General features: G+C 46.4%; 1 protein-coding gene across 4 annotated transcripts in view; it reads right to left on the bottom strand.

The window, feature by feature from the left end:
* Window positions 1-50: 50 nt before the first annotated feature.
* NRBP1 (nuclear receptor binding protein 1) overlaps window positions 51-14,801 on the bottom strand; it is a 39,872-nt gene continuing 25,121 nt past the window's right edge. For 3 of the 4 annotated variants that reach the window (XM_061461330.1, XM_061461329.1, XM_061461331.1), the window contains 11 exons: window positions 6,124-6,207; window positions 5,826-5,884; window positions 4,564-4,662; window positions 4,356-4,488; window positions 3,987-4,089; window positions 2,126-2,176; window positions 1,886-2,021; window positions 1,742-1,795; window positions 1,344-1,407; window positions 1,202-1,257; window positions 51-1,000 (listed from right to left, as the gene is read on the bottom strand). In XM_061461330.1, coding sequence (XP_061317314.1) covers window positions 902-1,000; window positions 1,202-1,257; window positions 1,344-1,407; window positions 1,742-1,795; window positions 1,886-2,021; window positions 2,126-2,176; window positions 3,987-4,089; window positions 4,356-4,488; window positions 4,564-4,662; window positions 5,826-5,884; window positions 6,124-6,207 — 938 coding nt within the window. In that variant the 3' untranslated portion in view covers window positions 51-901. The remainder of the gene's footprint in view (window positions 1,001-1,201; window positions 1,258-1,343; window positions 1,408-1,741; window positions 1,796-1,885; window positions 2,022-2,125; window positions 2,177-3,986; window positions 4,090-4,355; window positions 4,489-4,563; window positions 4,663-5,825; window positions 5,885-6,123; window positions 6,208-14,801) is intronic. The other variant, XM_061461332.1, reaches the window with a different exon arrangement.

The following is a 14,801-nucleotide window of genomic DNA, read 5'->3' as shown; positions in this document are numbered from 1 at the left end:
GCCCGCTCCACCTCCCCCCCGCCCTGACCCGGAAAGAGGCAGCACTCAGGTATTTACAAAACAGTTTATTAAAAATAGGAAATGATAGAAATGAGATGCAGGAGCGGGACCGCGGGCTCAGCCCCGCCACGCACCCGGGACGGGGGGGAAATAAGGGGCCTGTGGGGCAGGTCCCAGCGCTGCAGCTTTCCCCCGGCTCCCCCTCAGCCCCGGGGAGAGCGGGACGGGTTGGGCCAACACCGGGCTCCGGGCAGCTGCAGGAGACGCGGCCCCGTGTGGGTCAGCACACGCCGCAGCGCTGCACGTCCAGGGCATGCCCAAGTGCAGGGCTGAGCAGCTGTGCAAAACGAGTAAACAAAGTGCAGCCCATGGGAGCAGAGAAGGCAGGCAAAGCGCCAGGCAGGAGCTGGGGGAGCCCGGCCACCCCTGGCTCCCTGTGCCCGGGAAGGAAGGGAGTGAGTGGTGGGGGCAGGGAGGGGGGGGCAGGGCTTAGGGGCTCACCCCTGCTTACCTTTAAATTAAGAAAAACAACAAAAAAAAAAGAAAAACAAAAAAAGAAAAACAACCGTTTCTGTGCTGTGCAAAAGACACTTTGTACAATTCAAACAGAACAAACTCCATGCACATGAATGGGGCTACAGACCACCCCAAAGCCAGGACCCAGCTCCACGGCACCACCTGGCAAAATCCCAACAAAAACAGGGCTGGAAATAATACTGATGCGCAAAGTCCCCTTTAATAGGCGGGCAGGGAGGACTGTCGCTGAGCCCAGCCACGGCACATGCAGGATGAGCTTCCAAGCACTGCAGCTGGGGTCTTGCTGATGCCCTACAGTGATGGACAGACACAGAAGGGGTCACAGGCAACAAAGCTGCACTGGCCGCCTGGGCGCCGAGGTGTGCTAAGATGACACCGTCACTGCCGTTAGGGCTCCGTTCCGGGTGTAGTAGAACTTGCTGAATGCCTCTTCAAGTAAACAGGTAAGTCTGCTCTGGTCAGCCTGGGAAGAACAAGCTACAGTGAGGGGCTGGCCCAGTTCACACAAAGGTAAGAGCTTGGCTGGAGTCTGGCAGGGCACACAGGCAAGGACATGTCTGACTTTCTACCTCCCCACCTAGAAAGGGCTGATCTGGCATAAACCACTGATGTATGACAAAGGAATGCAGACCTACATCCCTACCTGAGCCTCAAGTGTGCTTACCTCGCTGATGAATCCAAGCTGGACCAGTTCAGCTGCCAGCTCTTGGATGTTATCATCTGCAAAACACAGAAGGACATAAGTCTCAGATCAGAGTGCACTGCTTTCCCCAATGCACCAAAGCATGGGAATAAAAGGTACTTACTGGGCTGCAGGTCACAGCTCAAGTGTCGATTCAACTTGTCTTCCAGTTTCAGCAGCAGTGTTAACTGCAGGGTAGAGAAGTTCTCATGAGGGACTGCAGTCCTGCAGGCTGCCACAGGCAGAAACATCCCCAGAAAGCCCCATCAGTGCAGGAACCACCCCCCTCCAGCACCAGCAGCACCATCCTGTGGAGGAAGCCTGAATCTGGGGGTGCCAAAAGCATTTGCTATGTGCCAGGTTTGACACAGGCACAGGCCTGGACCTGGCTTTGGGTTCCAAGGATCTGCAGAGGGTCCCACCAGGCACCAGCACCACACCAGTACGCTGAAGCTATGGCCTCTGCACAGCTGCCCAGGTACAACCCCCCCCAACATTCTCAGACAGAAGGTGGGAACATACATGATGCTTCACTCCCTCCTCTACTGACTCAATGTTGCACTGCATCAGCACCACCTGAAACAGAAGCAGAGACACCCCTTGACTGGCTGCTGCTGTGCAACACAACTGGCTGAGAGGAGGAAGAATGGAGCTCCCACTGCTCACCTTGCGGGTCTCCACTTCAGCAGGCTCTGGAGTTGGGGTTTTCACTGATGGTGGAGCAATGGGTGATTTCACCACTACCTGCTGGGGCTGCTGGGGTCGTGGCATCCCAAAAGCTGTGAGTGGGTAGATGCCATTCCTACAAGAAAGAAGCAAGGCCTGAGGTTATGCCTCCTTGAAACTTCCCAGTCTCACACAGAGTTAAAATTGCCCTTTAAAAAAAACCACAAACCAATGTCTCACCTTACATCCTCCAGGAACTTGTCCAGCTCCAGTGCTGGAGACTGTGAGAAGCTGGCAATAAAAAATAATAAAATGAAATCCTGAGATGAAAAGTTATCTAACAGAACCATCCACTCAAATGTCTTCAGACGCAGTTTCAAATCCCTGTGTCCTAGACTATGGCTGCATCAGTGGGCAGGATGAGTACAGACAGGCAGCCAGCCAGAGGTGATAAAGACTTCAATCTTCCTGTATAGGAAGCAACTATTCATAGAAGCTAAGGATGAGGCAGCATTTTAATTATGGCAGAACACGTATCACTTCCCCGTACAGAGTTGTCCAATGCAAACAATTATTTGGGAGCTAGCCCAATGACACCATGCTCCTAGCAAGGTTTTTCAAAGACATCTGTTATACCAGATCCATGAAGCCATGTCCCGTCTCAAGAAGAGCAAGGGCACACAGCACTGCAAAGGCAAGGACCTCTGCAGCAGCTGATGGCACAGTATAACCAGCTGTATCTCTCCAGACCAGAAACTAGAATCTGTACTTCAGGATGTAATGCTCTGCCCAAATATTTCTCACTGGAGTTTGGGATACTTTCTGTTCCCTAATTTCTTTCCCAGACTGTTTTTTCATCTTGCTGGCTTCTTAGTGTAACATCCCACAGGAAGTCTTCCTATGAATTCATTTTTAATTCCCTAGCCAATAATTCCATTGAACACCCTCCTTGTTGACAGAGGACAGTAAGCACTGACAGCCTCTCCCCTTTGTGCCACAACCTGTCATATGTCTACTGCTCTTCCTCTTTCTCACCCTCGAGGACAGAGTTCTTCCATGTGATGACAATGACTTCCAGGACTCTTGACAAAGGTTGCAACTTTGTATGTGTACACATAAAGCTCACTTCATAGAATAACAGAATGGTTTGGGTTGGAAGGGACCTTAAAGCTCATCCAGTTCCAACCCCCTGCCATAGGCAGGGACACCTTTCACTAGACCAGATTGCTCCAAGCCCCATCCAACCTGGCCTTGAACACTGCCAGGGACGGGGCAGCCACAGCTTCTCTGGGCAACCTGGGGCAGGGCCTCACCACCCTCACAGGGAAGAAGAACTTCTTTCTAATAGCTCATCTAAATCTTCCCTCTTGCAGTTTAAACCCACTCCCCCTTGTACTATCACTACATGTTCTACTGTCGGTTCAGTAGCCTGAGCACTCCAGGATGCCAGGCTACCCTGAAAGCACCCTGGTCTTCTCTGGTAATACAGTATCCATATCTCATTCTATTCAGCTAACCACTCAACCAGGCAAGATTTCATTATCCAAAATTTAACATCACTTTTTGGCATTCTACTTGCTCCATATGCTTACTTAGGGAGGCACCTCTATAGTTTAAATGGCTGCTTTGTGTTACTGACAGCTGCTAAAACCAGCTTTTCCCTTTGCATACTGTAGAATGAGCTGTTCCATTAAGAAAACACCGAGGAACCATTTCTCCAACATGCTGGACTCCATCTGACAAGCCTATGACTGATCAGAGCCACTTTCCCAAACTGTTCAACCAGGTTTTGCTCAGGACTGTTCCAACTACAGTGTGTTAACTTCCCACCCCTCCATCTGGGGAACAATTCACATCTCAGCTGCATGGGATCTGTTCACATGACGAGTGCAAGATCTTCTTCCACCCAGGAGTTACCCTCCACAGAATCTTTTGTACCCTTCACCAGCAGCACCTACCAGCTCCCTTCTGTTTCCCAGTGTTGGTATTTCACCACTAACTTGATCCCAGGCAGATCCATCAGTGCTCACACCCCAGTGCCCTGGCATCTGTTCCACATGCACCTGAGCAGTTCCCTCCAGGCACACCACAAGGTACTCACATCATCTTGACTCCTTCCCTGTCCACATGGTTAATCTCTGCCAACACAGCACTCATGTCAAGGTTTTTGGTCATTTCTTCTAAAGCATTTTCAGGAATCATATCTATTAAAACAAAAGTTAGAACAACTGCAATTCCTTTCCAACCTAAGAAAAGCAATAAAAACCTCAGAGGCTTTAGGCTGTTAAAGTCACTCGGAACCATAGTCCTCCAGGCTCTGCAGTGACCACAGGTCTGTTTCACAACGCCCTGGTCCCTGTCTGTTTAAAGCAGCATGAAGGCCTTGCTTTCTAGGATGCCAGATGTACTGACAACTTATGGAAGCTTCACAAGAACACAGGAATGTGGCAACCTAGGACTCCATACTCACGCTGATGTCCAACAATACAGTGAGCAGCCAGTAGCTTCAGTGATGGCACCTCAAACAACGCCTGATGGAAAAGGAGCTCCCGGGCAGTAGGACGTTTGCCAGGATCCTGCTCTAGACACTTCTGAATGAACTCCTGAAAAACAAAACTTTTATGAGACCATGTGTAATGCCCGCATGTCTTCAGGGCCACTGATCCCTCCTCACTCACCCTCTGCAAGGGGTCCTCCAGCAGCTGGATGGCACTGTTAATGGCCTCCTGGGGCACGTAAGACGACTCTCCATTACCCTGTATTTCCAGTACCGCCATCTGCAAACACAAAGCAGCGCATCAGACTTCATGGAGAATTACTGACTGCACTGAACAGAGCTTAAGGAGACCACTGCCAAGCGTGAGATCATAACAACCAAGTTGTGTGGTGCTATTTAAGGTCACGGTCTGTGGAGGCAGAGAAAGAATGACAGCCTCATTATGACTGCTTGTTTCTAGCAGCCTAACAGATTGCCAGGGAGACCTGAAAACTTTGCCAGCATCACCCTGGACAGTACATATCTCCATTTTGAATCTCATGATCCATTGGCCAGTACTTCTCCTTGATAGTTCCCATCCCTTAAATGAAGCAGTAACTGGATCACTGCCAGAATCTGACAGTGTCCCTCCTGGCTTTATGAATAGCTCTGTATTACAGGAAGAAAAGCAAGCACACAATGCCGTCCAGAATTGGCTTCAGCCAACTCATACACAACTTCCCAGCTAGGAAAGGCTGGCAAAAGATTCTGGGGAACATCTTAAGATTCAGCTCAAGTTTTGCCTCCTGAAAGTTCTGAGCTTCCACAGTTCTCTTCCTACTTCACTTATGGGATGTGCAGCACAGATGATAGGGAATTCTTCGTTTTGGCTCTTGCTGACAGTTCTTCCCAGAAAATACTTCTACTTACAACTCCCACTTTCTAGACTTGGGCCTGCTGATTGCAAGGACAGAGGAACCACTAAGCTGATAAGATCATGTACGTCAGACCCGTGCTTGACTGCAATCACAACCTATGTCAGGCAGGGAGAGGCTGACCCAGAAAAGTTATGGACTACATCTGTCATCTCCTCCAGACACCACAGGAAGAACAGGTACTCCCCAGAAGGGGAATTCTGTTCTCCATGTACTTTGAAGTACAGTTTATAGTAGTAACTGTTCCCACCAGCCAGTGGGTCAGACTTCAGAGGTGGACAAAACCTGCACAGTAATTAATTACACATTAGAAATTTCAGAAACAACTACCCATTACTGAACTGTATCTTACTAGGAGCAAGGCATGTGGGGGAGCTTCAATAGGGAACCATCCAAGGCAAAGTACATTCAGCTCAGAGAATGAAATGCTCGTTACCAAGCTAAACCACCCATAACCACAATACCTACAGAGCCATCTCCTTCCCTCAAATTCATTCTCTTTACCACAGTCAAAGTTTTCCACACTCACCTCCAGTGCACACATCCCAAAGGAGTAAATGTCCACAGCAGTGGTGACGTTGGCAACTTCTGTAACACAGAAATAAGGTAGTGTTATCAGTCCATCCCTGCATTCTCTCCCTCTGCAGCCTTCTCTCCTTCCTCTGCTATCAAAAGACTGAGGAGTTGAAGCATTTAAGCAGGCAAATAACTCAAAACTGTTAATGCAACATCTGTCATGAGCCTGTAGCTGAAAACAAGATGCAGAACAGCTTGGAAGCATTAGTAAGGCCAACAAAACCAGGCTTGCAGCTGTAGCCACACCCTACCTCCATATTCCGGGGCAAAGAAGTGCAAGTTCTTCTGCTCCTCACGACAGGTCTTCACGTGGTTGTTAATTGTGTCCGGTGCCACTAGAACAAAAGTCATGAATGCTTAGGATGCAGGAAACTGTAGCCCATCCCTGACTAGATCCTAGGGAACACATGCAACTCCAGGGCCCCCTGGGTAGCCAAAGGGGCAACAGAAACGAGTTTAGTTGACCCTTCATCAGTCCCTCATCTAAGGTCACCTGCACTGATACATTTCTCCACTGTTTCCTTGGCTGCAGTTCGACTAAGGCAGCTTAGTGTTACTCTCCAAGAGCAAACCTGGAGACGAGAAGAGCAAACCTCCAGATCATAGCTTCTGCTACATAGCAAGACAAGCTGGGAAGTTGCACCCTGTTGGAGTGCAAGTCCTGAAAGCACCTAACTTAAATCAGATCTGTAACATTTGTCACAAACAACTCAACAGCAGCCCTAGAAACAGCCAGAGATGCCAAGATCACTGCAATTAGTTATTATTAGAAGGACAGACCTACAAGGCAACTTTTCACATATCAGCAGGGCATTGGTGCCAAAGTGCCTCAAGACAAAGTCAAGCAAAGCTGCTGAATGAGGAGAGATGACCACCCTCACAGCAGAAGTCTCCCAGCAGTCCCCACAGCTACAACCACAAACCACTCAGAGGCACAGGGAGAGAATAACTCTCAGCCATAAGAACAAGCAGAACACAAGTATGGACACCCCCCTACCCCCCAAAAAAAAGCCTTTGGGACAGCCAATCTGAAAACACCATGAACAACTTTCCAAAACTAAGCAGCTGGCTCCACCAGAGAGAAACACAGAGGTAAGCAGAGAGAACAGAATGATCATCCATCCCTTCTGAAGTTCAGCTTTCACCCTTGAGCATGCCTGGTCCCACAGTCTCAACCTGCTTTGTCAGTGTCTTGAACAATCACAACTGGTCCTGGTCTGTACTGCTACTGCTGGGCTTGGGTAGGATGTGCACTTGTATTTTTTCCAGGTGTTCCTGGATTAGGGTAGCACATACCAAAGAGGATTCAAAGGAATGAGACTAGTTCCCAGCCTTGGGGGAGAGATAATCTTTGGGCTCTATTCAGAAAAGAAAGCTCTTCCTTGGTAAATCAGCTCAACCTTGCTGTTGCACATACCAAACCATATTATCTTACTCGAGCACTGGAAATAGAGCTTGCTCCAATGGCCAGAGTCTACTTTCCCAATCAACCATTCCTGAGTAGTTTACTGCTTTTTGTTCTTGTGCTAGCTTTCATCTTAGGAGTCCAGTAGATTACTTAAATTCCTAGTGCTTACCTCTTTACAGACACCACAAGTTCCTCTCAGCTTCACAGCACTACACTTACTTACAGTAAAGTAAAAGTAAAGAGTAAAGTAAAGTAAGCTAAATACTGTCTTCCTCTTAAGACTTGCTCTGCATTTTGTCAGTTACACTGACTGCTTTAGAGGAACTCTGGCCAGGGCCATGCACAATCACATCGATTCTCTCTACTGGGGACTGTACCACTGCACATTCGGCAAGTGGGTCAAATTCCTCTCCCGAGTAGCTAGTAGATACCAGATCCTCCTCAGTTCCCAAATGAGCAGCTCTGGAATTCTATGCAGCTTTGTATTTTGCACTATTGAGTTACAACTGGAATTTGTTCATTCCTCTAATATCTCCCTGAGCCTCTAGAGGATATCCTGACCTACCTCAGCATCACACATTCCCAATGTTTCTATACATCCTCAACATTGATGAGATCAGTACTTGAAAGACTCCAAACCCTTCTGGTAGGGCAGCCCTTTTTCAGCATCAGCCCTGTCTCCATGCTTCCAGCCAGTGTCCAACTCAGCATACAGTAAAACACCTGAGGTTTGTCCAGCACAACAGGTTCTCATACTGGGCCTTCTAAAGAGATTCCCGAACATCCATAATGGAGAAGTCCTGTTAACTTGCTTTGGTCTACAGGCAGTATCTGACTTAAGTCGTACACCCACTGTGTACGTCTGGTCTATAAGTGGCTACTGAGAGAGGAGAGGCTACGTCAGGTCTTCTCCAGCAGCTGATTTCCCCATCATTACTCCTCTTTCCTTTCTGTAGATGTTTTGGCCAAGAAATCAAGATCAGGTTTAAGAGTACTGGCCCCTTTGCCCTCCAAGTAATTTATTCTTTTCTATCCAAAAGAACAATTCATCACTGTAAAATCAAACAAATTAATGTCAAATGACATTTTGCCTTAAAAACCCCACACCCACCAGGCACCCATGGCCACTCATGACTTCCAGAACTTTTGCTGGAGGCTTGCAGGAACCAATTTTGCCTAAATCTATAGTATATCACTGATGGGTATGAGGGCAAGAGATAAGGACAGCTACAGTCCTACAGAGGGACAGAGACTGAGCACATCCAGAAACGCAATATTGCTGCAGATGCACAACCACCTGAACACTGACCAAGAACAGATTTTTCCTCAGAGTATCCAATACTGTTAAGATTCTTGCATTCCCCCAAGGACCAGGATGTAATGCATCACAGAATCTCGCTGATCCCGAATGCGTTTTGTTCCCTGTCTACATGAACTATAACTTTGTCCCAGTTTTTCTTGCAACAGAGTATGCTTCAGAAAGACTTCAGAAACCCTTCTGCTCTGAAGTCTGAATTTTTTTTTTGTTTTAATGGAATACTGGGTGTCTTTGTGCAGCATGCAATATACATGAACTACCAAATAGGTGGCTTTGTGAACCCTGGTAAACCTAACATCTATTGCATGCATGACAACCTCTGACTACCAGGAACTAACTGGCCAATCTGGGGATAGAAAATAAGATTCATAAAATAAATCTTGTATTTGTTCTGCCTTTCTTATCAGTACAATGGATTGTAAGAATAAACAGGAACCCATCTTCAGCTGCACAATTCTTTACAGTCAGAGGTCTGGCAACCACTACCTGCAGCCCCATTGTCTGACCAGGGCCAGACCCCTGGAGAAGGGCAGAGGCAGCAAGGCCTGCCCTGAGAAAGAGGCAGTTCACTGTGTGAACAGTGCCAGCACTGCAGAAACTCAGCACATACCATCAAGTGTTGGACCAATGTCCTCAGACAGGAATTCTGGCACGGTACTAGAAGGACAATGCTATCCTGCCAAACATGGAGCAAAATAGCCAAGTGCAAAGTAATTTTCCAAATGATGCTCTGATTAGCTTAATTTTCCATGTGTCTTTAAAGACTATTACTCCTGCATGTTGGATGGCAAGGGCTAGTTGATTATCCAGCCATTCTGTTCTTTGCTCTTGGGCCCCATTTAAGAACAGGGAAGAGGCAGTGATCAATCACAAAAGGTATTATCAACAGAAACCTTAGCCAGTGATGTAATATAGTCACTCCCATACCAGAAAGGCAAGTCAATGAAATCCTCTGGAAGCCCAGCCTCTATCTATGATAGCTGTTTGTACCTCATTAAGGACTTGATAATAAGCTTCTCTGCATCCAGGTCCTGTGGACATTTTGCAGTGTCAGAGGTATTTCTGGAAAGAGTTGAGCTCGCACTCTCTGTAGGAACTTCCACCTCACACACACAGAAAGTCAGTCTCGAAATAGCTGTTGCAGGCCACCCAGGGATCTATCCCACTGGAATTCTCAAACAGGTTTTCTGTCACCATTGCAGAGCCTGGCACTGTTTGATTAGCCACACTTGGCATGCCTCTTTCCTGTTCTAGCAGTTTATATCACAGCTCACGTGAAACTTGGCTAGAAGTCACATGCATAACCTTGCTTTGTTATTGCAAAGCTGAAGCAATGCAACAGTAGAGCAATGGCTTAAGACCACCAGATTCTGCACTGTATGCCTTAGGGCAAAGCAGAGACAGCTTTGCCAGACACACATCTGTTCCATTCATCACTGTGACAGCAACAAGCTGCTATTGAAGTCAACTCTGAAAAATTCTCTGTGAGAATGTTAAACAAGGCAGACAAAAGTGTTGCATCTCATGATAGTGTTTTAGAAGCTCGGACAAGAAACATTTGGTTTGGTCTGTTTTGGTCACTATTGTAGGTCCATCACCTTGGTGTACAAGCCATTTAGCACAGATAGAGGCTGGAAAGGAGCTTTGCCTGAGCGTACATTTTAAAACAAGCTCTTTTAACTGTACAAGAGAAGAACAAACACTTTAATATGCCTCTGACACAAGCTCTTCTGAATGACTTGCAGATGGTTGCTACCTGCCATTCACTGCTGTATCTAGCGATGATTTAATTCTGTGAATGATCAGATGCATGAAGGCTAAGGGCAGTTATATTAAACAAGACAAATAACAAAGGTTAAAAAGGAAAGCCCAGTCACAAACATTAACAATGAACATGGCTTTCTTAGCCACAGAGAAGATGACAGCAAGGGCCAAACTACAAGACATAGCACTATATGACTGATCAGTCTGGCATAGAATCAGCAAAGCAAAGATGAACATTAGAAAAGGATTCAGCCAAATATGGTGTCATGCAGGGCAGATGACAGGAAGATACATGAAGCACAAAAGAAGGTAGGACAAGCAAGTTGCCTTTGGCAAGCTGAACTCAATCTGACAATAAAAACATAAAGAGAAATAATTACCATTACTACAGGAACCTGCGGTGCTTGCAGACTTCTCAAACCCTCAAGGACATGCTAGAGGAAGGAGCTCACCAGGGTAAATGGACAGCTCAGAATGCCCATCAGTCATTAGGAGAGTCAGCCAAGAATGAGCTGGGTGTCATTAATTCCCAACTGTCAGCAGTGGCAGGTTTTAGCAGAGATGCCCAATCACCCAGGAACCTGACCTTTTAAACACTACATGCTACAGAAGACATTTTCCTCTTGTCCTGTGTCCAATTCACATCCACCTTGCTCTGCATTCAACACTTCCTCCCCGCATGTACAAAAGACAGCCCTTCCTTTCCTCCTGAAGTAGCCACTGAAACACTTGGTCTCTTGCAAATGCCTAAGCGTTCTCCAAAGCAAGACTGTATTAACACACTCTTCTAGTTAAGTGCTCAACTACACCATTCTCCATGTTTCAGCAGGCTTAGAAAGCAGAAGGCGGCAAGATGACAGTGAGAAGGATCAACAACTAACCTTTAATATCAGCCCCAGGCTTGCTATGCAATCCAGCAACAGGGGATGATTAACCATCCTACCTGTGCTGCACTGTACCAGCACCACAGGGACACAAAAGTAATAAACTGAACACAAGACCATCTGTTTGCAGCTATGAAGGAGTGGCCACAGGGCCAGGACAGGTATGAGGCCACATTGCTATCCCCTGCACTCATACTAAAGACATTTTCACTACTGCAAAAGGGTATAAAACTGCATAAACACAAGACATTTCACAGTTCACTTCATTTGCACACAAAGACAAATGCATTTTTATTAGGGAGGTCAAAGCCTAGAAAAATAAGCAAACAAGAAGCCATTGGAAACAGAAATGCAGCACACAGACATTAAACACTGAGTCAAACAGGAAAAGCAGGGCATATTTAACTTAATCACAGAATACAAGCATCCTACAGCCCTGCAGATCTGTATCAGGGATTGTAAACAGTGTTTGCAAAGTTATTTGCAACACTGAGTCATCAAAAGCAAGAGGATTGTATTATTTTAACAGTTGAATATCTGATGAGATGAAGAGGCAAAGAAGTTCAGTATATGAAAAGTTCACTACATAACAGCTCCCAGTGTCAAATAACAGCCCCCAGCTGCTTACATCCATGTTCATGCTCACCACATCCATTGACACTGTTTCTGAGTAGCAGAACTAATTTCTGCTCAAAACATTGCCCATGTTTTAAGTCAGAAAATTCTGCTGAAACAGAACCAGTGGTACTTGCAACAGAGAGCTGGTATCATGCAAAAATTCATGTACTTTCAGAGAGCTATCCTTCTCCACAGAAATCAATACAGAACTGTAAAATCATGGCATGGTTCAGGTTGGAAGGGTCCTCTGGAGGTCAAGCTTGTTCAAACCTTCCTGTTCCAGCAGGGACATCCAGAGCCAGTTTCCCAGGACCATGTCCAGGCAGCCCCTGAAGAGCTCCAAGGACGGAGACTCCACTACCTCGTGGGGCAGCCTATGCCCGTGTCACCCTTGCAATGAAAAAGCATTTCCTGGTGTTCAAAGGCAACCTCCTATAGTCCAGCTCCTGCCTGTTGCCTCTGGTCCTGTCACTGGACACCACTGAGAAGAGCCTGGCTCCATCCTCTTGGCACCCTCCCTGCAGGTATTTACAGACATGGATTCCATCCCCCAGAGCCTGCTCTGCTCCAGGCTGAGCCATCCCAGCTCCATCAGCCTTTCCCCACAGCAGAGATGATCCAGTCCCTCCACCATCTTGGTGGCCCCTCACTGGACCATTCTGCCAGTCCCTCTTGCACTGGGGAGCCCAGCACTGCTGGTGTGGCCTCACCAGTGCTGAGCAGAGGGGAAGGATCCCCTCCCTTGAGCTGCTAGCAATATTTTGCCTATGCATTCCAGGATATTAATAGCCTTTGTGACAAGGGCACATTGTTCACTCGTTCATATATGAAGGCATGCAAATGAATGCTAAGAAGGGAAATTATCATCCTGCATTAGACTTCTTGTGAAGCAGTGGGTGGTATTTTTATGTTTAAATAAAAATCTGTAAGTTTTAAACTTACATGTTTGACCACATCCATTACATGAAGCAGAAAGTGGGAGTAGGCAGAGCAGGAAATGGAAGACCATAGACACAAGAACAGATAAAGAGGATTTATCTTACAAGTACCTGTCAATCCTGGCTGCATGCAGCGTCTTAAGCAGGAACTTAACAGATGATTAGCACTTTATCTGAATGAGTTCATGATACAAACAACTTCATTCTGAACAAAGTGCACAGAGAGATTCAAAATCTGCACACAAAGCCAAATTCTAAGTTATAGACCAAAGGAACAAAGGTCCCACAGAGCAGGCAAAATCCTGCTTGGGTTGCATCTTCTGGCTGCAATACAGTTTTTATATAAAAAAGATGAAAGGGCAGTAGGCCTGCCACCCGGTTCTTTCTTACCTGAAATGGCAGGACAATCATTACCTGCAGTAGCCTCACATCACAGTGCAAGAATTACATGCAATCAGAAAAACAAGAAAAAGACATTCACTGAAATGCGATGAACCAAGCTACTCTGGGGGAATCTTTTATTCCCAGAAGATATACACTGATAAAGTCCTCAGAAACATGACTGTGAAAGTTATTTTATGTTTTAAGCAGCTTTGCTTAACAGCAATTAAGACTGGACCAGTATAAATGCATATTTGATTAAAATGCAATTAGGGCCCACAAGTTTGAGTATTGCAAGTTTAACTTCCCTGAATTTCAAACTTCACATGTCTGATTACTGCTGTTTCACAACATGCTGAAGTGAAGCTGTGCAAATGGCCTTGGAAGACTTAAACAGAAAAGCTCACGCCCTGAAAGCAGAAACTAGAGTGAAAATAGTTTGGGCCACATGCCTCAAGGCCTAAATCACAAAAAGTGTCTAAGTTGGAAATGACCTCTTGAATATAGCTCACCCCCATCTCTCAAGCAGGGTCAGCTAAACCAGGCATGGCAGGGGAGTTGGAACTATTTAATCTTAAGGTCCTTTCCAACCCAAGCCAATCTATCATTCTATAAATTTGTGCCCCTTGCCTCTTGTCCCATCAGTGGGCACTATAGAGAAGAGACTGGCTCCCTCCTCCTCATTCCCTCCCATGAGGTATTTATAATATTGAAATGACCCCTCTGAGGCTCCTCTCCAGGCCAAACAGCTTCAGCTCTCTCAGTCTCTCCTCATATGGACAGCTGGTACAGTCCCTTAATTGTCTTCGTGGCCCTGTCAGGACTCTCCATTAAGTCCACGTCTGTCTTGTAATGTGGAGCTCAGATGTAGACAAAGCGCCCCAGATGTTGTATTGCCAGTGCTAAAGAAAGGAAGGATGGCTTCCCTCAATCCACCAGCAATGTTCTTTCCTAAGATATTGTTGGCTGCTTTTGCATTGCTAGCTCACCGCCAGCCTGCTGTCCCTCAGGATCCCCATGTCCTGATCTGCAGAAGTGGTTTCACAGAAGGTTAGCCCTGAGCACGTACACGGGGATGTAAAGACTTGCTAAGTTTATATTAAAGAGATCTTTCAAGAACCATCCGGAAGAAGCCTTCTAAAATGCTAATGCTCCACATGCCTTCAATCAAAGGACCCCAAAAGGAGAGGACATACTCAACTGCCATACTAATACTAAAATACCTAAATGAAGACCTAGATGACAGTAAGACGTCCTTTGACACATCCTGGAAATCCACATAAAGACAGAGAAAAAACCCACAATCCAGCAGAGCTGAAGCAGCAGGCACCTGCTTTCAGTGCAACACAAAAAAGAATAAACCTGACCACAGAAAAGGCACGTTCTCATAACCTGGAGCACTGAAATAGGAAATTTAAACCTTTTCAGAAGATCCTATTTAATTGAAAATGACGATCAGTCTGGAAGACAGTTGTTTGCTAGTGTTTTCATGAATGAGATGACTCACAGCAGCACAAAAGCATCCTGAGCAAGGCAGGCAAGCACAAGAAGCAAGAGCCAGCTTTTAAGCCTTCTGCAAAATTAAAATGAGACTTTATTACCATGAAGCTATAGCAGG

This window comes from Pezoporus flaviventris, unplaced genomic scaffold, assembly GCF_033815535.1.
Source record: "Pezoporus flaviventris isolate CSIRO_AGI_PZ_B2104156 unplaced genomic scaffold, CSIRO_AGI_Pfla_v1 ptg000031l, whole genome shotgun sequence".
Taxonomy (NCBI): Eukaryota; Metazoa; Chordata; class Aves; order Psittaciformes; family Psittacidae; genus Pezoporus; species Pezoporus flaviventris.
Note: the sequence above shows the minus strand (reverse complement) of the source record. Positions and strands in the feature narration are given on the sequence as shown.